Genomic DNA, 23557 nt, shown 5'->3' with positions numbered 1-23557 from the left:
TACTCCTGCACATAAAGATGATAGGCAATTCCTATACCTAACATTGTTCCTTCTGGATTGCCCTCTGTTTTGCTTGTCCAGATCCTGCCCTTTAAAGATCCCTGTGTGATTTCCTCCACGAAGCCTTTTCTTACTAATTTACTTCTCTGGTTAATTCTTGATATACTCAAGGGCTGTACAAGTGTTTTAAAAATCTTTATCTTCACGCATACCTCGTTTTATTGCACTTAGCTTTAGTGCACTTCACAGATACTGTGTTTTTTACAAATTGAAGATTTGTAGCAACCTGTTTGAGCAAGTCTATCAGCTCCATTTTTCCAACAGCATTTTTGCTCACTTCATGTCTCTCATTTTGGTAATTCCCGCAATATTTCAAACTTTTTCGTTATTGTTATGTTTATTATGGTGATCAGTGATCTTTGATGTTACTCTTGTAATTGTTTTGGGGCCCCACAAATTGCCACATAAGACGATGAACTTTAATTGATAAATGTTATGTGTGTTCTGACTGCTCTACCTGTTGACCATTTCCCCATCTCTCTCCCTCCCCTCAGGCTTCCCTATTAAGACAGCGATATTGAAGTGAGGCCAATTAGTAACCCTACAGTGGCCTCTAAGGGTTCAAGTAAAAGGAACAGTCGTACATCTCTCACTTTAAATCAATAGCTAGAAATGATTAAGCTTAGTGAGGAAGGCATGTCGAAAACTGAGGTAGGCTGAATGCTAGGCCTCTTACACCAGTTAGCCAAGTTGTGAACACAAAGTTCTTGAAGGAAATTGAAGATTATACTGTATTGGACACATGAATGATAAGAAAGCAAAACAGCCTTATTACTGATATGGAGAAGGTTTTAGTAACCTGCATAGAAGATCAACCAGCCGCATTTCCTTAAGCCAAAGCCTAATCCAGAACAAGGCCCTAACTTTAATTCTTTGAAGGCTGAGAGAGTTGAGGAAGCTGCAGAAGAAAAGGTTGAAGCTAGCAGGGGTCAGTTTATGATGCTTAAGGAAAGAAGCCATCTCCATAGCATAAAAATGCAAGGCAAAACCCCAGGTGCTGATGGAGAAGCTGCAGCAAGTTATCCAGAAGGTCTAGCTAAGATAATTAGTGAAGGTGGCTGCACTAAACAACAGATTTTCAATGTAGACAGAACAGCCTTATATTGGAAGAAGATGCCATCTAGGACTTTCATAACTAGAGAGAAGTCAGTGCCTGGCTTCAAAGCCTCAGAGGACAGGCTGACTCTCTTGTTAGGGGCTAATGCAGCTGGTGACTTTTAAGTTGAAGCTAATGTTCATTTAACCATTCTGAATTATGCTGAATCTACTCTGCCTGTGCTCTCTAAATGGAACAAAGCCTGGATGGCAGCCCATCTGTTTCCAACATGGTTTACTGATTATTTTAACCCCGCTGTTGAGAGCAGATTGCTTTCAAAATATTACTGCTCATTGTTAATGTACCTAGTCACCCAAGAGCTCTGATGGAGACGTACAAGATTAACGTTTTCATGGCTGCTGACACAACATCCATTGTGCAGCCTGATCAAGGAGTCATTTCGACTCTCAAGTCTTATTATTTAAGAAATAACATTTTGTAAGGCTATAGCTGCCGTAGATAGTGATTCCTCTGATGGACCTGGGCAAAGTCAGTTGAAAACCTACTTGGAAAGGATTCACCATTCTAGATGCCATTAAGAACATTCATGATTCATGGGAAGAGGTCAAAATATCAACATTAATAGGAATTTGAAAGAAGTTGATTCCAGGCCTCATGGATGACTTTGAGGGGTTTAAGACTTGAGTGGAGGAAGTAGCTGCAGATGTGGTGGAAACAGAACTAGAATTGAAAGTGGAGCCTGAAGATGGGACTGAATTGCCACAATCTCACGATGAAACGAATGGATGAGGAGTTGCTTCTTACGGATGAGCAAAGAAAGTGGTTTTTTGAGATGGAATCTACTCCCGGTGAAGATGCTGCGAAGATTGTTGAAACTACAATAAAAAATGTAGACTATTAGGTTAAACCTAGTTAAACCAGCAGCAGTAGGGTTTGAGAGGATTGACTCCAGTTTTGAAAGTTCTGTGGGTACAGTGCTGTCGCCTGCTACAGAGAAATCGTTCATGAAAGGAAGGGTCAACGGATGAGGCACACTTCATTGTGGTCTTATTTTAAGAAATCGCCACGGCCACCCAGCCTTCAGCAGCCACCACCCTGATCAGTTTGGTAGCTAACATCGAGGCAGGACTCTCCACCAGCAACAAGATTATGATTTGCTGAAGGCTCAGATGATGGTTAGCATTGTTTAGCAATAAGGTATTTTTTAATGTATTTTTTTTAAGGCATAATGCTCTTGCACACTTAACAGACTGCAGTACAGTGTAAACATAGCTTTTATATGCACTGGGAAACCAAAAACATTCGTGTGACTTGCTTTATTGCAGTATTTATTGTGATGGTCTGGAACCGAACCTGCAGTATCTCTGAGGTCTGCCTGTATTTTTATCACCCGAATCACCTTTTCTCCAAATTCTTATGTAGAACTTCAGCATATAAACAGATGAAAGCCCAGTGGCTTTGGTTGAAATGGAGAAAGAGACCCTCCCTCTCCCTCCCTTCCTCCTTTACCTTAATCACCACCAGCCCGACCTGTTACATGGCCCCTCAGGCACCTTTGTAGAACTCTGAAGGTCTGAGTTACATGGTTTAGAAAGCACTTAAGCCTTTGACTATAGATGGACTTCTTTTTCTCTCAGATTGTTTTGTGTGTGTTAGCTTTACCTCATTAAATTAGATGTGGCTTGGTACAGTGGTTAAAAGCATGTGAGTTGCGGAGAAAAGACCTGGATTTGAGTCTTAACTATGCCCTTTACAATTATGTCTTAACTAGCCTTAACTTTTCACATCTGTGAAATGTGGTAACAATACCTACCTTCCAGTGTTGTGAGGTTTCAAATGAGATAAATGAAAGGGCTCCATGAGCGCCAGGGCTTTCTCATCTGTGTTTCTCTCTGATGACATCATTATCTTTGCACACCAGCTTTCTCTGCAGGCAGGAGGCTAGTAGCTAGTAGCTCCCAAGCTGAAATCTCACAACTTTTTATCACTGGAGAGGGACTGGTGTCTTTTGCTTTGAGAAAAAGAGCTCAGATTTGCCCGACCTGGATAGGTGCCCATCCTTGAACCAGTCAGCTTTAACTGGGGCGATGGGGTCATGTAAGAACATGTCAGCTTCTGCTGTTGCCTTTTAGAGGAGAAGGGCGGCCTCAGTTGCCAGGAGAATGTTAAGATGGCGGACAGACTATGTTTTACAGATGTGTTAAGATCCCTAGGCACGCACAGACCCATGTCTTTGTATTTCAAAATAGTACTACATTGCTTTGTATTTCAAAATAGTATTAACATTACTTCTGCGGATACCTGGGTTTGAGTTTCAACTTCACCCCTTGGTAGCATTTTTATGGGACAGGCAGATATTCTTGTTCCATCTACCTCACTGTGTTCTGAGAATCAGATGAAATAATGCATCTGAATGTAATTATCAATCTGGAGATAAAGGGAAGCTACTTTAACTATGGTCCTTTCCTGTGTGATTAGGTTCTTTTTCCTCATGTTTGTCTCTACTCTTTCCTGCATCTATTATTCTTGAGGTGTATATGCTTCTAAAGTGAACTCTTCCCATATATAGGTGAAGCCAGGTTGGTTTTAAAATTAAAGATATAAAATATATGATCAAATTGTAAACAATAGTGTCTTGTGTACTTGAGCTATCATTTTGACATGATTGGAATGATTTTGGAAGACACTCCTAATAAATACAAAAACCTTTACTGAATAATATGATTTTTTTAGTGTCAAATATTATCTTTTCAGGAGATCTCAGCCCTGCTGAGCTGATGATGCTGACCATAGGAGATGTTATTAAACAACTAATTGAAGCCCACGAACAGGGGAAAGACATCGATCTAAATAAGTAAGTGGATCTGTAAAAAAGAAGGTGATCTTGTTCTTGGGTAGTAGATCTCTTTTATGAAATTATCAGACACTACTGGTTCTATCTCATGTTTCATGTTTTAGTTGAGAATTTAGCTTTCTTCCCTGCCCTATAGATTATTTATGGCAAAATTGCCTTATAGCCTTATAATACTAATAGTTTCTAACATTTCTTGGGCGCTTACGGTATTCCGGTCGCTGTTAGTAGTACGTTATATGTGTTGGCTCAGCTGATCCTCTCAAACACTATATGAGGTAGGTATTTACCTCATTTGACAGATGGGTCCTCTTAGAGAAAGGTTAAATAATTTGTTCAGGAGTAGATAACTGGTGATTGGCAGAGCTGGGATTTAGAATCAGGTCATCCATCTCCAGAGCCCAGGTGCTGTCCTTCTGTGCCATCTCATTTCACATCCTTCCTCTCTTCCCGGTCGTCTCAGAGAGGTGGTAGCTCTCTTCCAGGGAAGCCCTCTCTTTGGGGCCTTTGATCAAATCCAACCTTTCCCTACTTCAGAACCTCCTGGACACGTTCATCCACTTCCTCTCCACAACCATGTTCAGCTTTGACTTGGCTACATCCTCAAATAAGAGTGGTTTTTCCTCTCTGCATCTGCTTATTTACTATATATTTGTCATACAGATCTGCTGTAGTGAAAGGGTTCTCCCCCCATCCCCAGGTCGTCAATGGTCTAGTCATTACGCACATGACCTTGTTTTGGACCCTGTCTTCTGTTACTTGAGATACTACGATGTTATACCCCTTCCTTGGAACATTGTGCTTGATAAACATTTGCTAAGGAATAAATTAATAACTATTCTTTTATACCATGAAGACATTATATTTTATTGGTTTTTCTACCATGTATTTAGCAGTGGGGTTTTTTTCCTCATCTTTGTTGGCTATACCCCTAATTATACAAATCTTTTGTTTCTCATGAACATTTCTACTTCTTGTATATTTTTGTCATTCTCTTTAATTTAGCACATCTAAAGCTAAAGCTAGCATCTTCTTTAAAACCAGCCCCTACTCAAGATGTCCTCTTTGCCTAATTGTTTTAACCTTCACCCAGGTTTGAAACTCTAGTGTCGTCTTTGAATCTTTTCCCTTAGGTCCACTTAGAGTCAAAATTTTGCCTACTGTTTCTTCATTATAACTCTTTAATGTTCACCACCAACTTCCTCTTCCATTCCTTTTTAAACTTAAGTCTAGACTCCTGCAGTAGTTTATGCTTTCAGTTCTTTTTACTGTCTTGCTGGATTAATTTTCCTTCGTCATGTCCCTGTGCGGGAACTTTCAGCACATTCCCAGTGCTTGTGGAATTAAACGCAGATTCCTCAGCCCATTATGTAAGGCCTCTCGGTGTGGCTTCAACTTACTTTTCCAACTTTTTAAACTTCTGTATCTTCGTATTGAAAACCTTCTGCTTTCTGTTAAGTTGGTCTACTCATATTTCTTAAAATCTGTACTATCCTGTTTTTGCATCTTCACATAAGCCAGCCTGTCTGCTCTCAGTGTCATCTCTGTGTCTTTATTGCCTGTCTGAAGCCTGTCTTTTTTCTGTGCCCGTTTTCTTTGAATATCTCCCCAGCACACACTGAGTTCCTCTCTTGAGCTCTGGAATCATTCATTGTTGTGTGTGTGTTTTATTATTGATACATATGTTTTTATTACTTGTAGATTTATTTTTGTGCATGCCTGTCTGCAAACATGCGAACATAGAGCACGAAACAGCTATGCCTTGCAACCTCCTGACGTACCAAGTACTTAGGTAGTCTCTTGTACCTATCAGGTACTCAGTAACCATTTGTTGAAATGATTTGAACACCCCATAATATTTCTAGATGGATTAAAGTGAGAAGATAAAGTGACTATTAGGATTTGGTTAGCAGCCACAAAGAAAAGAAAAATTGCTAAATTATAGAGGAAAGCGAGGAATTATTAGTTGGAATAAAGGTTACGTCTGGGGGTTAGGGATAGGGTTATGGTCAGGAAGGGGCAAACGGGTCTTCTGAAGTGCTGATCATATTCTCGGAATGTGGTTACAAGAGTGATTGTTTTATAATTGTTAGAGTATATTTATATGTTTTATTGTTCTGTTCTTTATATAATATTTTGAATTAGAAAAAGTTTTAAAACTTTTAAAGCTTTAAAAATATATCTACTTTATTTCCTATTTGGTTCTGCATAGCTTTGCTTTAAATTGTTTTGTTCTGTTTTGTTGGCCTGAGGCAGTGCTTTGCAACCAGGCATGACCATCCCCACCCCCAAGTCATTTGGCAATGACTGGAGACATTTTTGGTTGTTACAACGGGAAGAGGTGCCAGTGGGTAGAGGCCAAGGATGCTGCTAAACCTCCTACAATGTACTGAACAATCCCCCACAACAGAATTAATCTGATCCCAAATGTAGTAGTGTGGAAGCTGAGAAAAGGGTAGAATCCTTCGAAGCTGGAGCACTACTTTGAACGAGACCTACCTTGTATCACTGTCCTGGGCCCCCGCCCTGTAGTCATCTGGTTTTCTTTCTGGTACTCTGGAGAAAAGGAAGTCATGAATTTTGTTCTAGTTCCCTGATAATTACAAATGTTAAAACCACTGTTGTCATCTGGTGAAAGGAGTTGATGATGTTATTTATAGGTTATCCTTTTGGTAGCTTGTCCTTGAAATACTGTGATCTTGATAATGCTAGATGCTTTACTTTCAGGGTGAAAACCAGGACAGCTGCCAAATATGGCCTTTCAGCACAGCCCCGCCTGGTGGATATCATTGCTGCAGTCCCACCTCAGTATCGAAAGGTCTTGGTCCCCAAGTTAAAGGCAAAACCCATCAGAACTGCCAGTGGGGTGAGTGATTCAGTTCATCAAAGATTGATTGTGTATCTGTTCCACCACAGATCCCTGCCTCCATGTAACACCCAGGTAGTGAGGTGGAAGTGGGGAATTTGGACTAATAAAATCCATATGCTATGGTGTGTGCTGGAGTGGAGACACGTGCAGAATGCTAGGAGGGCACAGAGGGGAAAAGGTCACTGTTCTTAGAGGAGTAGATAATGTTTTGGTTTTTGGTGTCTTTAAAAGTATAGCTAGATGCTTGGTGACTATCATAAGATGACCAATATTGTTGGCCATCTTAAGCTTGTGGCTTATAAAATTGATACTTATAAAAGGTATTTTGAAAAGTTAAATTGGTAGTGCAAAGTCGTTCTGTTAATATATATGGTAATTGTGAAACAGTTGACACCATAGGGAGTGATATGGGAGTCCAGAGGACAGAGATGTCCCTGCAGTAAAAGGGACTAAGGAAAGCCCAAGAGGAAGCGTGGAGCTTGACTAACATATAAATGGCACCCACACAAGCAGAGAAGAGCAGGTTCAAAGAGTAATGGGAGCAAGGACCCAGAAACTAGGGCACAGAGGTAGAGATGATGTAAGAGGTGTGTGTGCAGGGAACCACGAGTGTACCAGACTCACTGGGGCTGACAATTCATTTTGGAAAGCAGCAGGACATTGGGGGGAAGAGTTAGTGTGAGATCCACTTGTAAAAGATCTTAAATGTCCTGCAAAATAGCCAGATAATAGGAAACTGAAAGATTTTTGAGAAGGGGAGTGATGGGAACCAGATAGATTTTCAGAAAATTAATTTGCATACAAGTTGTAGGGTAGCTTGGAGCCAAAAGGACCAGTTGGGATACTCTTGATTTGACCTAGGTGTGAAGTGTTAAGAGCCTCAGTCAAGGTAGGGCCTCCAGGATAAAAAGGATGAGTGTGAAAGACATGAGGGAAGAATTGATAGTATTTAGCCCCTCTTAAAACATGGTACCCAAGCGAATGCTGTGTTCCTGATGTGATCTAAGAAGCTCAGTCTGTTGTTTGGATGGGGATATTGTACTTCTAGTAAATGCAGCTTATAATGACTTGCTGGGTAGCTGTATCTCCTGGATCATATATTTGTGACTAATTAAACCCCAGACCTTTCACACACAGTGTACCACCTATCCTAGTCTCTTCTCCTTTGAACTTAAGTGTTTGGGGTTTGTTTGTTTGTACCTAATATAAAAGACTCTTTCAGAGAAACGAATAGGTCCAAACCCCTCACCTCCCATTCTCCCCCGACTGTTCCCCCAGGGCAACCACTTTTAGGTCTTAGCTGATTTCTTGGCATTTACTTCCATATCCCTAAATAACGTGCTTTATGGGTAAGTCTTGGATTTTCAGTTTTCAGCATTGTGTGTGGGCTTGCCACCATGGAGACAAAGGTTTAGCAATGTTTCAACCTGACAAATGCACTTGGCTTTCATAATTCCATTCTCTCTGTCTTCCTCCTACCTCGGATCATTTCTTTCTTTGACAGCTACTCTTGTTCTGCTTCCATCTAAAAATTGATTTTTCTGTGGTCCTGGGCCAACTGCTTTTAGTGCCATGCATGCTTTCTTTGGTGATCTCATCCATTGATGTTTTTAAGTTTTGCCATATGCTGACTCGTAGCTCCGACTTCTCCCCAAGCTTCATATCCATGTCAAATTGCCTGTTAGACATTTCTCCTTTGATTGCCTGTAAGTATACCCTTAAGTATAGCATAACCAAAACCTCAGACTTGCTCACCCATCTTCCTTGTCCACCTTAGCTAATGGTGCCCCCGTCCACTCAGTTTCTAAAAGATACGAAATGCATTGTCCATTCCTACCACCACTGGGAGGAATGTTTTGGCCTTTATTATTTCTTGTTTAGATTGTTTTACTCATTTCCTAATGGGCCTACTTTGTCTTACCTGCACCAAATCCATTTTCTGCAGTATCACCAGAGTGACTATTAAAAATATCAAAGGAACACAGCTGATTGTCATTCCCTAGCTGCTATGCATCCTAACCTCTGTGCTTTTTAAAAAATTTATTTTACTGAAGTATAGTTGATTTACGGTGTTGTGTTAATTTCTACTGTATGGCAAATGTATGATTAAGTTATACACATATATACATTTTTCATATTCTTTTCCATTATGGTTTATCACAGGATATTGAATATAGTTCCCTGTGCTATACAGTAAGACCTTGCTGTTTATCCATTCTATATATAATTGCATCTACTAATCCCAAAATCCCAATCCATCCTTCCCCCACCGTGTCTCCCTCTTGGCAACCACAAGTCTGTTCTCTGTGTCTGTGAGTCTGCTTCTGTTTTGTAGATAAGTTCATTTGCATCATATTTTAGATTTCACGTATATGCAATATCACATATTTATCTGTCTCTTTCTGACTGACTTAGTGTTATAATCTCCAGGTCCATCCATGTTGCTGCAAATGGCATTATTTCATTATTTTTTATGGCTAATATTCTGCTGTTTATATGTACCACATCTTCTTTATCCATTCATCTGTTGATGGACATTTAGGTCGTTTCCATGTCTTGGCTATTGTAAATAGTGCTGCAATGAACATTGGAGTGCATGTATCTCTTTGAATTATAGTTTTCTCCAGATATATGCCCACTAACCTCCATGCTTTTACTTCTGCTGTTACTGTAGTGCTTTATATTTTTTTATAGAGCAGCTTTAGGCTTACAGAAAAATTGAGCAGAAAACACAGAGAGTTCCCATATACTTCCTCTCCCCCTTCCCCAGGTTGCCCTATTATTAATACCTTGCATTGGTTTGACACATTTGTTATAATTGATGAACCAATATTGCTATCTTCTTATTAACCAAAGCCTGTAGTTTACATTGGGGTCACTCACAGTGTTGTACATTCTGTCGGTTTTACCAAATGCATAATTTCACGTATCCATCGTTACAGTATCATATGGAATAGTTTCACTGTCCTAAAACTCCCCTCATCATTTCCTCTGTTTCATACCTCTCACAACTACTGATCTATTTACTGTTTCTGTAGTTTTGCCTTTCCTAGAATGGTATATAGTTGGAATCAGTATGTTTTGTAGCCTTTTCATATTGGCTTCTGTTACTTTGCAGTGGGCATTTAAGGTTATGCCATGTCCTATTAGTGGCTTGATAGCTCATTTCTTTTTAGCACTGAATAATATTCCATTGTCTGAGTGTGCCACAATTTGTTTATCCACACACCTATTGAAGGACATCTTGGTTGCTTCCAATTTTTGGCAATTATAATGGACAAAGCTGCGATAAACATTTGTTTGAAGGTTTTTGCATACACAAAAGTTTTCAAACTTATTTGGGTAAATAAATACCTAGGAGCATGATTGCTGGATCATATGGTCAGACTACGTTTAGCTTTGTTAGAAATTGCCAAACTGTCTTCCAAAGTGGCTGCACTGTTTTGCATTCCATCAACAGTAACTGAGAGTTCCTATTGCTCCACAAGCTCATCAGCATTTGGTGTTGTCAGTGCTCTGGATTTTGCCCATTCTGTTAGGTATGTAGTGATATCTCATTGCTTTAATTTGCAATTCCTGAATGACATACGATGTTGAGTATCTTCTCATATACTTATTTTGCCTTTAGTGCATCCTCTTTGGTGAAGTGTCTCTTCAGATCTTTTGCCCTATTCCTAATTGGGTTGTTTGGGTTTTTTATTGTGAAGTTTTAAGGATTTTTTTTTAATAGTTAAGATACGTGTCTTTTATCAGACATGTGTTTTGTAAATATTTTCTCCCAGTCTGTGGCATACCTTTTTAGTATACTTAAGTCTATGATCCATTTTGAGTCTGTTTGTATTTGAGTTTTTGTTCGTTTTGTTGGGTTTTTTGCTTTGAAAATCATTTTTATTATTCAGAGTAGTATCATTACTCATTGCAACAGTAGTGACCATATGTTGCCCACCTGTTACATACCAGCCACTGCACTGGTGTGTTTTCTAATTTAATCCTCAAAACTGTTTTGAGGGTAGGTAGTATTGTCTTCATTTTACAAAACAGGAAAATACACAGTAAGAGGTAGATAAAAGATTCAAAGGTTCATCTCTCTGGCTGACTCCAAAGTCATAGCTTTTTCTACCTTATCAGTAATCTTTAAGCTGTATTCTACAAAACGACAGGATCTGTATAAGTGTTTTAGGAGCTACTGTGGGGAATAATAGGGAAGCCGTGGGAGCAGGCCCCATCTCTACTTCACCCAGGGCTGTTGCTTTTCTCTCTTCTGTAAGTTGATGTTCTAAGTAAAACATTACTTGAAGGGAGAGTTCAGCCACTTAAAAAATGCTTGAAAACTCCTGGACATTGCTTCCCTGGTCCCCACGTCCCTCTGCCTTCTTAGCTCAGTTAACTCTTACTCAGCATGGCTGTCAACCCCTTAGGAAGGCTTCCCTGACGCCGCTGGTCAGGGCTAATTAATCCCCTTCTTTGGGCATCCCTAGTATTTTCTTTTACCACATGCTTCTTACCATGTGGTTTTGAAATAGCCTATTTCTCTATGTCCTCCTCCCCTGCTAGCTTGTATGATTTCAGAGGACAGAGGCAGTGCATTAATATTTTTGTAGTCTTAGGGCCCACCTGCTCTGTGTAGCTCAGAACCTGGCCTATATTGTAGGCCCTCAATAAAAGATTGGGAAATTAGATTGACCTCATCAGTGGTATACATATACCACTTGTGTCTCATTTTAAATACAAACATTTGTTTGAAAATCTAAGTTTTTAATTCAGATTTGCAATTTTTTTTTTTTTTGCGGTACACGGGCCTCTCACTGTTGTGGCCGCTCCCGTTGTGGAGCACAGGCTCCGGACGCGCAGGCTCAGCAGCCATGGCTCACAGGCCCAGCCGCTCCGTGGCATGTGGGATCTTCCCGGACCAGGGCACGAACCCGTGTCCCCTGCATCAGCAGGCGGACTCTCAACCACTGTGCCACCAGGGAAGCCCTTGATTTGCAAAATTATTTATTTTGGAGTTTCTGTAGATCACTAATGATTTAAGTTCAATTTTAATCATTTTTATTATTAAAAAATAATCACAGACTTACAGAAAAGTTGAAAATCCACTACAAAGAACACTTTATCCCTGAGGCATTTGAGAGTAAGGTGCAAAGCCAATGCCTTTGAATACTTTAGTGTGTACTTCCTACAAACAAGACCATTTTCTTACATCAGCACAATACAGCCATCAAAATCAGAAATTTAACACTGATACATTATCATCATCTAGTCCTCAGACCTCATTCAAGTTTCTAATGGTGTGTCAGTAATGACCTACAGGACCCAGTTCAGAATCACGTGCTGTGTTTAGTTGTCATGGCTTTTCAGTCTGGACACTTCCCTGGCTTTCCTTTACTTCATTACCTTAACACTTTTGAAGATTTCAGGCAAGTTGTTTTGTAGCATCTCCCTCAATTTGGTTTAATCAGATGTGTCCTCATAATTAGATTTGGGTTTGCATGTCTGGCAGGAACATCACAGAAGTGATACTCTTATATCCTGTCAGGTGGTGCATAGTTTGTTGTCCTGTCACTGATGTTGTCTTTGATCAAGGTGATGTCTGCTAGGCGTCCCCTTCGTAAAGTTATTCTTTTCCACTTTGTAATTAAGAAGTTTTGTGTGGTGAAGTACTTTTTTTTTTTAAATTTTATTTATTATTTATTTATTTGGGGCTGTGTTGGGTCTTCGTTTCTGTGCAAGGGCTTTCTCCAGTTGCGGCGAGCAGGGGCCACTCTTCGTCGCGGTGCACGGGCCTCTCACTGTCGTGGCCTCTCTTGTTGCGGAGCACAAGCTCCAGATGTGCAGGCTCAGCAGTTGTGGCTCACGGGCCCAGTTGCTCCGCGGCATGTGGGACCCTCCCAGACCAGGGCTCGAACCCGTGTCCCCTGCATCGGCAGGCAGGCTTTCAACCACTGCGCCACCAGGGAAGCCCGGTGAAGTACTTTGAAACTATGCAAATATCCTGTTCCTTATCAGACTTCCAGTCTCCTCATTCATTTGTGTGACTGGATTAAATGGTTTCCTGTTTGGTGGGTTATAATCTGTTCTATCATTTTTTATTTTGATGTACAAATTTTCCCAGTTTTGACCAGTAGGAGCCCTTTCAAGCTGGTTTCTGTTTCTTTTTTAAATGTCCCCATCATTCTTTGGGCAGTTTCTAGCTTTCAGTCATAATAAAATGTTCCAGGCTCATCTTGTACTTTCTTTACCCCAGCTCTGGAATCAGCTGTTTCTCCAAGGAGCCCTGGTTTCTTTTAGTGGAGAAGAATATTTAGAAACAAAGATCTGAGTGCTAGATGTGCTCAATGCCGTTAGGGTGTTGCTGCTCCCAGACCCCCTCCGTGGACCAAACTAGGAAATATATATGTACATATGTGCACACACATATACATAAAACATTTGCATCTATATTTGTATGTGTGTGTACTGTGAGTCCACAACAGTACCTTTAATTTCATCCAACCCACAGAGTTCATTCTAGTTCTCTCCCTTTGCATATTTTAACTTTCTTCTCTGAGGTACCGCCTCACACCGGTCAGAATGGCCATGATTAAAAAGTCATTACAAATAACAGATGCTGGAGAGGGGATGGAGAAAAAGGAGCCCTCCTACATTGTTGGTGGGAACGTAAATTGTGCAGCTGCTATAGCAAACAGTATGGAGGTTCCTCAGAAAACTAAAAATAGAGTTGCCATATGATCCAGCAATCCCACTCCTGGGTATGTATCTGGATAAAACTATTGATATAATTCAAAAAGATACATGCACCCCTATGTTCATAGCAGCCAAGACACGGACACAACCTAAATGTCCATTGACAGATGAATGGATAAAGAAGATGTAGTACATATATACAATGGAATACTACTCAGCCATAAAAAAGAATGAAATAACGCCATTTACAGCAACATGGTAAGTAAAGTAAGTCAGAAAAAGAAACACAAATAGCATATGATATCACTTATATGTGGAATCTAAAATATGATACAAATGAACATATCTACAAAACAGAAACAGACTCACAGACATAGAGAACAGACTTGTGGTTGCCATGGGGGAGCGGGGTTGGGGAGGAATGGATTGGGAGTTTGGGGCTAGCAGATGTAAACTATTTTATATAGGATGGATAAACAACAAGGTCCTACTGTATAGCACAGGGAACTATATTCAGTATCCTGTGATAAACCATATGGAAGAGAATATGAAAAAGAATGTATATATGTGTATAACTGAATCAGTTTTTTGTAGACAGAAATTAACACAACATCGTAAATCAACTATACTTCAATAAAATAAATTAAAAAATCATAACTTTCTTCTCTGACAGTAAGAAATCTGGCTTGCATTCATCTTAGCGTATACCCTTATTTGACCAGCTGCCCCCATATGTAACTGATTGTCTAACTCTGCCATCACGTCCTTCTCGAGCAGATGCTCTTCCTACCCCACTGGGCTCTGACAGACCCCTCTGAGAATATCTTGCACACACTCTGAAGTCTAGCTCCAGTTTAATAGTCTCTATTCTAAATATTGAGATCTATTGGGAAGAGTTTGGGATACAAAGGTTAGGTTTAGATATAATTTTACAGAATTGCATAAGTAATTGTTCTCTTGTAGGCTATTTTATTAAAACAAATCAGAAAGAGCAAGAGAGAATAAGAAGCACCGTGACTTTAAAAATTATTAATTCCTTATTTTGCACTTAATTTATTGTAAAATATAATACAAACTAGTGTATACAATGCATATGTACATTTTGAAAATTAATAATATTGAAAAGAGATCACCCTGGTACCCACAGCTCAGTTTAAGAAATACAGCGTTACCAGTACTTTTGAAACCCCCTTGTGTGCCACCCTCTGATTGCATTCCTCTCCCGCTTTCTGAGCGATAACAACTCTCCAGAATTTTGTATGAATTAGTTTTTTTTTTTTTTTACATTTTACCAGGCTTATTTTGTTATGCACATATACATAGGCACTACATACAGTATGTTAAAGAACATGTTAAGAAATATCAGGAGGACACGGGGGCGGGGGAAGGGTAAGCTGGGACGAAGCGAGAGAGTGGCATGGACGTATATACACTACCAAACGTAAAATAGACAGCCAGTGGGAAGCAGCCACACAGCACAGGGAGATGAGCTCGGTGCTCTGCGACCACCCAGCGGGGCGGGACAGGGAGGGTGGGAGAGAGACGCAAGAGGGAGGAGACATGGGGACACATGCACATGCACAGCTGACCCACCTTGCCATACAGCAGAAGCCAACACACCATTGCAAAGCAACCACACCCCAACAAAGATGTTAAAAAAAAAAAAAAAAAAGAAATACCAGGAAGTTTATGTATCTTTTTCATTTACCCTGTGTTTTATGGCCTTGTTTATCACCTCCTTGTACCAGCTCACCAAACTTCCCTGGAGGAGCAGCAGACCAAATTCCTTAGCATCCAGTGGCTCTGAGCAAATATAGAACGTAGTAGCAAGATGCAAAAGTAATGAGACAGACCAAAGGCACATATCAGGGGGACAATTTGTGAGTGGGGAAAGGGTTTTTCCGTTTGTTTGTTTTGCTTTTTACGGGATAGGGAAACACCAACTTTGGACAGTGGGAGAGAAAAAAGCTGCAGTTGGTCTTTTTAACACACACAGAACAAGTTAATATTGTGCTAAAAATATGTTTATGTATTAGGTTGGTTGAATAATGTGAAGGGTGGGCACCCAGAGGGAAGACATGGAACCTCATGTGCTCAGATATCCTCTCTCGTTTGAAAAGTTGTCTGGAGAGCAGTGCAAAGCCTCTTCTTCCTCTCGGGCCTGGCGAGTCTGCTGCCATGCTGCCCTCAGCAGCGCCGTGGGGCGGTGACGAATTGCCCCCGTAAATCACCGAGCACCACTGTGCTACTCCGTTTATTTTTCTGACAGTAATTTAGTGCTCGCTCTTTCCCACGCTTGTCATTCCATGTTTTTCCTCACATTAGAAGCCTTACTACTTGAGAGAAGTCAATACAATTTTCCGTTTGTATAAATGAAAGGCCACAGTTTTTAACTCTTTTATAATAATATTCCTTGAGCCAGAAGAAGATACATTTTCCACATTTTAGTTACACTTCAACAATTATGTATTATATGCCTATAGGGCTCATGTTCAATGGCAAAGTGAAGTGGACTGATGGTCTCAGATGTTTCCTTGTAAGATAGGGTGTCAAGAACTGGCTTATGTATTATCCGTCCTCCAGACTGACATCACACTTCATAATAGCTTGGTATGATGATTGCTGTCAAAATTGCACTGAGCCTGGCCGCGCCGCTCAGGGACCTCGTCGGGAAGGACGCGCGGGCTCGTGCAGGGAGAGTGGAGCCCCAGCGGGTGGCACCCATGCCACCTGTATGAATTATTTCATAATTGCTTTTTTATTAATCTTCCTTTTATAGATTGCTGTTGTGGCTGTCATGTGCAAACCCCACAGATGTCCACACATCAGTTTTACAGGAAACATATGTGTGTGAGTATGATTGTGATAAGTTGTGTATGTGTGTGTATTTTAATTGAACCAGTAAGTCCCCTAGAGCCTTGATCAATACATGCTGGTAATATTTAAAACTATTTTTTGTTTGTATTTGTTTTTTGGCCACGGCTTTTGGGACCCCAGTTTCCCGACCAGGGATTGAGCCCGGGCCACAGCAGTGAAAGCCCGGCATCACTAACCACTAGGCCACCAGGGAACTCCCTGGTAATATTTAAAACTTTGACTTAATAGATTCATAAGTTAGTTCTTTGAAACCACCTACTAGTAGGAGGTCTCAATGCTTTAAAAATGAAGCATATAAAGATTTTAATTTGTTGCAATACACAGTAAAAAAAATTCATAGGTTACAGAACTCAAAACAGTAGATATTCTGTTAACTTGATAAACGATACATGGAAATATGAGCTGCCTAAATTCCAAATGTCAGAAGTTTATAATGAATTTGGATCAGAAAAGTATCAAAGTAAAAACTTATCTTTACTAATAATCTTTAAACTTACTAAATTTAGATAATTAGAAAAATTAGCAGAAGAATATTCATGACTCTAGACAGGAAGGTTATTAATCAGGAGAAAGATTTTCTTAAGTGTAGTTACCAAGAGAGCACTGTGAGTATCAATCCAAACTTAGGAAAACTTAGGCCTGGTTATTTGCCCCTAAAAGCTTAAACTTCTAAAATAATAGTGACTGCAATACTCTGAAAATGACTGTAATAATGTTCCTTTATATGTTTATCTTTTTACTTGTTAGTAGAAAATGTATATATTTGCAGATACTACAAAGGTACAATCTTCTGTTAGGATTCGAAAATGAAGCTGGTTCAGTCAGGATTTTACGGAGCCTGTAGATACTTGAACTAGACTGTTGAACTAAGTTCTGTATCTGACATCTTCATTTTATTGTATTGGCAGATACTGCCCTGGTGGACCTGATTCAGACTTTGAATATTCGACCCAGTCTTATACTGGATATGAGGTAAAGTAATGTGAGGCTGTCCTGAGGAGTGTTACAGCATACTTTATTAAGAGTATGCTTTTATAAGTACCAGCTTTCTTAAAATTTTTATTTTTTTCCTGATTACATAAGTTATTCATCCACCAAACATTTGCTGAGTGTCTGTTGTTCTAGTCACTGGCGAAATATTTATGTAAGCACTTATTAATATGTCAACATTGTTCTAAGTGCTTTACAACTTTAAACCTGACAGCAGGATTTTGAAGGTAGACACTATTATTATCCCAGTTTTTTAGATAAGGAAACCAGGGCCTAGAAGTCTTACATGACTGGCCTGGAGACACGCCCCTAATATGTAACAGGGCCGGGCTTTGAATTCTGTGCTCCTCACCAGTACATTGTCCTGCCTCTGCAGCTGTGAAAGAAACAGATCAGGTCTTGAGAAATTTACTTTCTAATAAATGGGGGTAGACAGTAAAGAAACAAACAAGAAAAAACAATCAGGTACTAGTAAATGCAAAGCAGGGAAGTAAAGTCAAGTAAGATGTCGTAGCAGGGTGGATACTTCAGCCTTGGGGGCTAGGAAGGGAATGGTCTGAGGAGGTGACATTTAAACTGAGCCCTGAATGACAAGAAAGAGCCTTTCAAGAATACCAAGAAAGAGCATTCCTAGCAGAGAGAATAGCTGGAACACGGAGCCAGGCTCAGAATGACAGTGGGGGGATCTGGAGCGGAGCAGGTGAGGGGAGAATGAGATTCGGGAGACGGGTGATGCAGGGGATTGTAAGCCAGGGCAAGGAGTTTGTTATAGGTGTCATGAAAAGCCATCCAGATTTAAAGCAGGGGGATGATATAATCCAGTTCCGGTTTTTAAAAGATCATTTGATGGTTCTGTGAGGGCAGGATTAGAGCGGGTGCAAGAGTGAAAGCAGGAGGCCAGCGAGCAGGCTTTCGAAGCCGTCGGCCTCATCCAAAGAGGCCAGCAGCCAGGAAACCATGTGACTTTTTTCTTATACATGTTTTTTCATTTCTTACCTGTTTTTCATAGTTCAAATTTTTAAAAATACTAAAAGAATTTTTCAGTGAAGACTCCCTCTCATCACTGTCCCCTGGCCACCCCTTTCTGCTTCAGCCCCCGAAGACAATCAGTATCATCCCCTTCCTATACGTCCTTCAGAGATAGTATATAGATATAAAAGCAATACATACTCTTTATCCTAACTTTTTACACAGGAGGTAGTCTATCAAAACCTTGCACCTTACCTTTCTCATTTAACAATGTATCTTAGGGAACGTTTTATATCAGTATATTGTTTCATGGCCGTAGACTATTCCATTGTATGATAGCATGATGGCTTTTTGTTAAGCCATTGCAAACTGTTGTTGTATTGATATTTAATGATCTGGTTTAAAGGTTATTTTATCAAGTAACTCTTTTGAATGTGTATACACAGCTATGTCTGTGAGCAGTATAACAATTTGGTGACCCTGGGGATTCCATAAGGGTTTACACAAAGATATAACTATGGTCCAAGGAGCTGCCTGCTGTTGAGTGGAGACCAGCCAAATGCTATTCAGGACATTATTTTGAACCCTGACAAGACTGAGAGAGGAAGAAAGGAGCCCAAGGGAACTTTATTTTTAATACACTTTTGAAACTACGTTTTATTCTTAATTCAACGTGGGCATAACAGGATACTTTTCTTTTTTCTTAGCCAACCTCCATGCGAGCTATCCGTGCTAGGTATGACCCTTATCTACAGACAAGACACCGAATAGAACAGGTAAGGTTTTAAAAAGCATTGTTACATTAGATCTTTATACTTAGAAGGTATTATTGCTTGATTTGAGTTGAACCAGAAATAAGAACTGAAAGAATATTTCTCCCCTTTGTAAGTTTTTAATATCCATCTGAGGGAGGGGGACTATTATGCAATACCTAGCAAGGTCAAAAACACTACTTGCTTTAAAGACCGTATTATTTTCTGTAAGGATTTTATAGCCTCTAAAGTTCTTTCAATTTGTAGAAAGTTATTTATGGTATGAAATTTACAGAATATGGATATGTCTTAGACAATAGGTGGGTGGATTGAATTTTAGCTTCCATAAGCCAAGTGAGAAGTATTGTGACTAGTTTGCTGGGGTGTGAATGGGGAATTGACTGTACAGGGGGATGAGGGACTCTTGGGAGCCATGGAGTTGTTCTGTATACTGGTGGTGGTGGTGGCAGTGGTTACACAACTCTAAACATTTGTCAAAACTCATTTAATTGTACAGTTAAAGTTAGTGGATTTTATTGTATATAAATTATACCCCGGGAGTTCCCTGGTGGCCTAGTCGTTAGGATTCCGGGCTTTCACTGCCGTGGCCTGGGTTCAGTCCCTAGGCCACGATCCCTAGATCCTGCAAACTGCATGGCAAAGCCACCAAAAAAAAAAAAAATTATACCTCAATATAACTGATTAAAAACAAGTACTGTGTAGATGGCCTTGCTCTGTTCAAGAACTCTGAACATTAATACAGATTTTCTTTTTCACAATTTTATTTTAAACTTGTCCAATTTCAAACAATGCAAGAACTGTCCATAGTTTTTATAGTTACATCTAGTAAGACAACTAGAAAATCTCAAATGGAAAGTAGCACATACCATAGTCAGTAAGTCGCTTCTGTGCTTAACTGTTATTACAAGTGGATACCAGCCACTTCTAATTTTCACATCATTGTCACCCAAGCATATATGGATCAGGATTGTCAGCTGTAGGAGAGGACCCCACCTGCAGGGAGCCAACATAGTTCCTAAACTGACCATTGCTTCAATTGCTTCAATTTCTTTTTTAGCCATAATTTTTTTTTTTTTTGGAACCCATGCCCCTTGCAGTGGAAGCACAGAGCCCTAACCACTGGCTGGACCACCAGGGAATTCCCTTAGCCATGATACCTAACTCATTTGCAGTGTTTCAGTAGAGTTCGAAATGTTTATATTTTCGAAACAGGATCATGGGTTTTGAAAGATTTTAGAAACTACCAGAGAGTAGTGATTCTTTTCCTAACTGTAAATGCACTAGAATCACCTGAGTAACTTTTCCAAAACACATGCCAGATTTCACCGCTGAAGTTCTGATTAAGTCTGGTTTAGGGTCCAGGCAAGATATTTTGAAAAAGCTACCAGGAAGATTTTGTTGTGTGTTCCTGGTAAACAACCATAGTTATAAAGTATTCTTTTAGTGTTGATAGCTATGTACACGTACTTACAGATATATATTTGCATGTGTGTGCACATGCATGCCCATATGCTTATGTATCTGTAAGGATTTACATATGTATAAGGATGGATGTATGTATAAGTTATTTGCCATTTTCAGAAACAAGTATAAAACAAAGTAACTTTTTGCTCATATTAAGTGTGGACATCCTCTTTACATAGTACATTAGAGTTCATAATTTGTAGTCTACTTGACCTAGTTTTTCTCAGGCCTAAGATATGGCAAGAAATTTAAATACCTGTTTCTAAAAATTAGAATCTTGCCTTATTGTAGTTGAAAAACTGAAAGATCTATACCATTCTCTTCCCAAATAGAAGAGATGTCATATTTCAGACTTTATTGTCCTTCCGCCACCCCTGAAACTAGGCTTAAGGTGCTACCTGTACCCAGAAACTTCATAATTAATTCAAAACTTTTAATTTAAAACTGCTTTCTTAACGTTTCTTTCTAATCTAGTGTTCTCTTTCTTTCACTTGCATCAAGTCCTGATTATGTTGCATATAGTCTTCTTCGTCCCCAGTGCTGACCACAAAGTCTGGCATAAAATATGTAATCAATAAATATTTGTTTATTCTATTACATATTGTGTTATTTGCTTTGCTGCTCTCTAATTTATATTCTTTGTATTATTAAATTTTCACTTAACTCTGTAAGTTGACATCAGACTTCTTGTTTATTATTTTTAATTCTCGTCCTCCTTATTTGAGCAATAATTTCCTTTTCAGACCCTGGAGTCTATTTTTTTTAGTCCATAGAATTTGCTTAACATGTTTGCTTCTCATTTTTAAACTATACTGATGAGAACACCGCAAAGTAAAATTAGAGATTTGCAATAACACTCTTAGGGTAGTTGACTGTATCTTTCTAATGCTGATGAATTTATGTCTTTCAGTTAAAACAACTTGGTCACAGTGTGGATAAAGTGGAATTTATTGTGATGGGTGGAACATTTATGGCCCTTCCAGAAGAATACAGAGATTATTTTATTCGAAATTTACATGATGCCTTATCAGGACATACCTCCAACAATATTTACGAGGCAGTCAAGTAAGAAATCCTTATTTTATCATATTCACCAACGCTGGTTGTCAGTTTATCCTCCTAGCAGCAGTCTGTGAGAATTCCTTTTGCTCTATGTCTATATTCCTAGTTCTTTCGGGGAGGGAGGGGAGAGGATGTCATTCTTTTTATTTGCATACCTTTCATGGGTTGTAAGGTTAAATACATTTTTTCCCAATTTTCTTGAGATACAATGAACATAGAGCACTGTGTAAGTTAGGGTGTGCAGCATAATGATTTGATGTCACATATATCATGAAATGATGAGCACAGTAAGCTGAGTTAACATCTGTCATCTCATACAGTCCTAGTCCTTGTACTTGCTTCTGTTTTGTGGGAAAAAGGATTATGTTTTTAAAAAGTGAGTATGGTCCATTGGTTATTAGTATTTTCACAAAATCACTATGTGAAAGAATAAAAAGAAACTAAAAAAAAAGAAAAAGAAAGAACAACAGCAACAAAAAACCAAAACCAAGGGATTTCCCTGGTGGTGCAGTGGTTAAGAATCCGCCTGCCAATGCAGGGGACACGGGTTCGAGCCCTGGTCCAGGAAGATCCCACATGCCATGGAGCAACCTAGCCCGTGTGCCACAACTACTGAGCCTGCACTCTAGAGCCCATGAGCCACAACTACTGAGCCCGTGTGCCACAACTACTGAAGCCCACGCGCCTATAGCCCGTGCTCCACAACAAGAGAAGCCACCGCAGTGAGAAGCCCCCACACCGCAACAAAGAGTAGCCCCTGCTCGCCGTAACTAGAGAAAGCCCACGTGCAGGAACAAAGACCCAATGCAGCCAAAAATAAATAAATAAGTAAATAATTTACTTTAAAAAAAACCCAAAAAAACCACTGTGCAGATCTTCTCAGCCTTAGGCTGGTCTAAACTGCAGGGGTAGCTTTCATTGGACTAGGTGAGCCCACCCAAAAAGAGCACTGGGAGTACTTTTAATCTGAGACATTTAACTGCTATATAATCAACAAAACAAGTGACTTTTTTTAAAAAACATATTTATCGGGTATAATTGTTTAACAATGTTGTGTTAGTTTCTGCTGTATAACAAAGTGAATCAGCTATATGTATACACATATCCCCATATCCCCTCCCTCTTGCGTCTCCCTCCCACCCTCCTTATCCCACCCCTCTAGGTGGTCACAAAACACCAGGCTGATCTCCCTGCATGTAGCAGCTGCTTCCTACTAGCAATCTGTTTTACATTTGGTAGTGTATATATGTCAGTGTTACTCTCACTTTGTCCCAGCTTGCCAGCTTCCCCCTCCCTGGGTCCTCAAGTCCATTCTCTACGTCTGCGTCTTTATTCCTGTCCTGCCCCTAGGTTCATCAGAACCTTTTTTTTTTTTTATGATTCCATATATATGTGTTAGCATAAGGTATTTGTTTTTCTCTTTCTGACTTCACTCTGTATGACAGACTCTAGGCCCATCCAAACAAAACACTGCCATTTACCATTGCAACAAAAAGAATAAAATATCTAGGAATAAACCTTCCTAAGGAGACAAAACACCTGTGTGCAGAAAACTATAAGACACTGATGAAAGAAATTAAAGACGATACAAACAGATGGAGGGATATACCGTGTTCTTGGATTGGAAGAATCAACATTGTGAAAATGACTGTACTACCCAAAGCAATCTACAGATTCAGTGCAATCCCTGTCAAGCTACCAAAGGCATTTTTCACAGAACTAGAACAAAAAATTTTACAATTTGTATGGAAACACAAAAGACCCCGAATAGCCAAAGCAATCTTGAGAAAGAAAAACAGCTGGAGGAATCAGGCTACCTGACTTCAGGCTGTACTACAAAGCTACAGTAATCAAGACAGTATGGTACTGGCACAAAAACAGAAATATAGATCAGTAGAACA

The 23557-nt window shown here is 39.7% G+C and overlaps 1 protein-coding gene across 4 annotated transcripts in view; it reads left to right on the top strand.

Moving 5' to 3' along the window:
- ELP3 (elongator acetyltransferase complex subunit 3) overlaps positions 1-23557 on the top strand; it is a 114779-nt gene that overhangs the window by 1998 nt on the left and 89224 nt on the right. For 3 of the 4 annotated variants that reach the window (XR_003790708.1, XM_029201945.1, XM_029201946.1), the window contains exons 2-7: positions 3872-3971; positions 6696-6834; positions 16301-16371; positions 17307-17370; positions 19065-19133; positions 21505-21659. Coding sequence is in view for 3 of the 4 variants with exons in the window: in XM_029201945.1 (XP_029057778.1) it covers positions 3872-3971; positions 6696-6834; positions 16301-16371; positions 17307-17370; positions 19065-19133; positions 21505-21659 (598 nt within the window). In the remaining variant the exon portion in view is untranslated. The remainder of the gene's footprint in view (positions 1-3871; positions 3972-6695; positions 6835-16300; positions 16372-17306; positions 17371-19064; positions 19134-21504; positions 21660-23557) is intronic. The other variant, XM_029201947.1, reaches the window with a different exon arrangement.

The sequence above is a fragment of the Monodon monoceros genome, unplaced genomic scaffold, assembly GCF_005190385.1.
Source record: "Monodon monoceros isolate NGI ecotype Baffin Bay Population unplaced genomic scaffold, NGI_Narwhal_1 Super_Scaffold_5, whole genome shotgun sequence".
NCBI classification, from domain to species: Eukaryota; Metazoa; Chordata; class Mammalia; order Artiodactyla; family Monodontidae; genus Monodon; species Monodon monoceros.
Note: the sequence above shows the minus strand (reverse complement) of the source record. Positions and strands in the feature narration are given on the sequence as shown.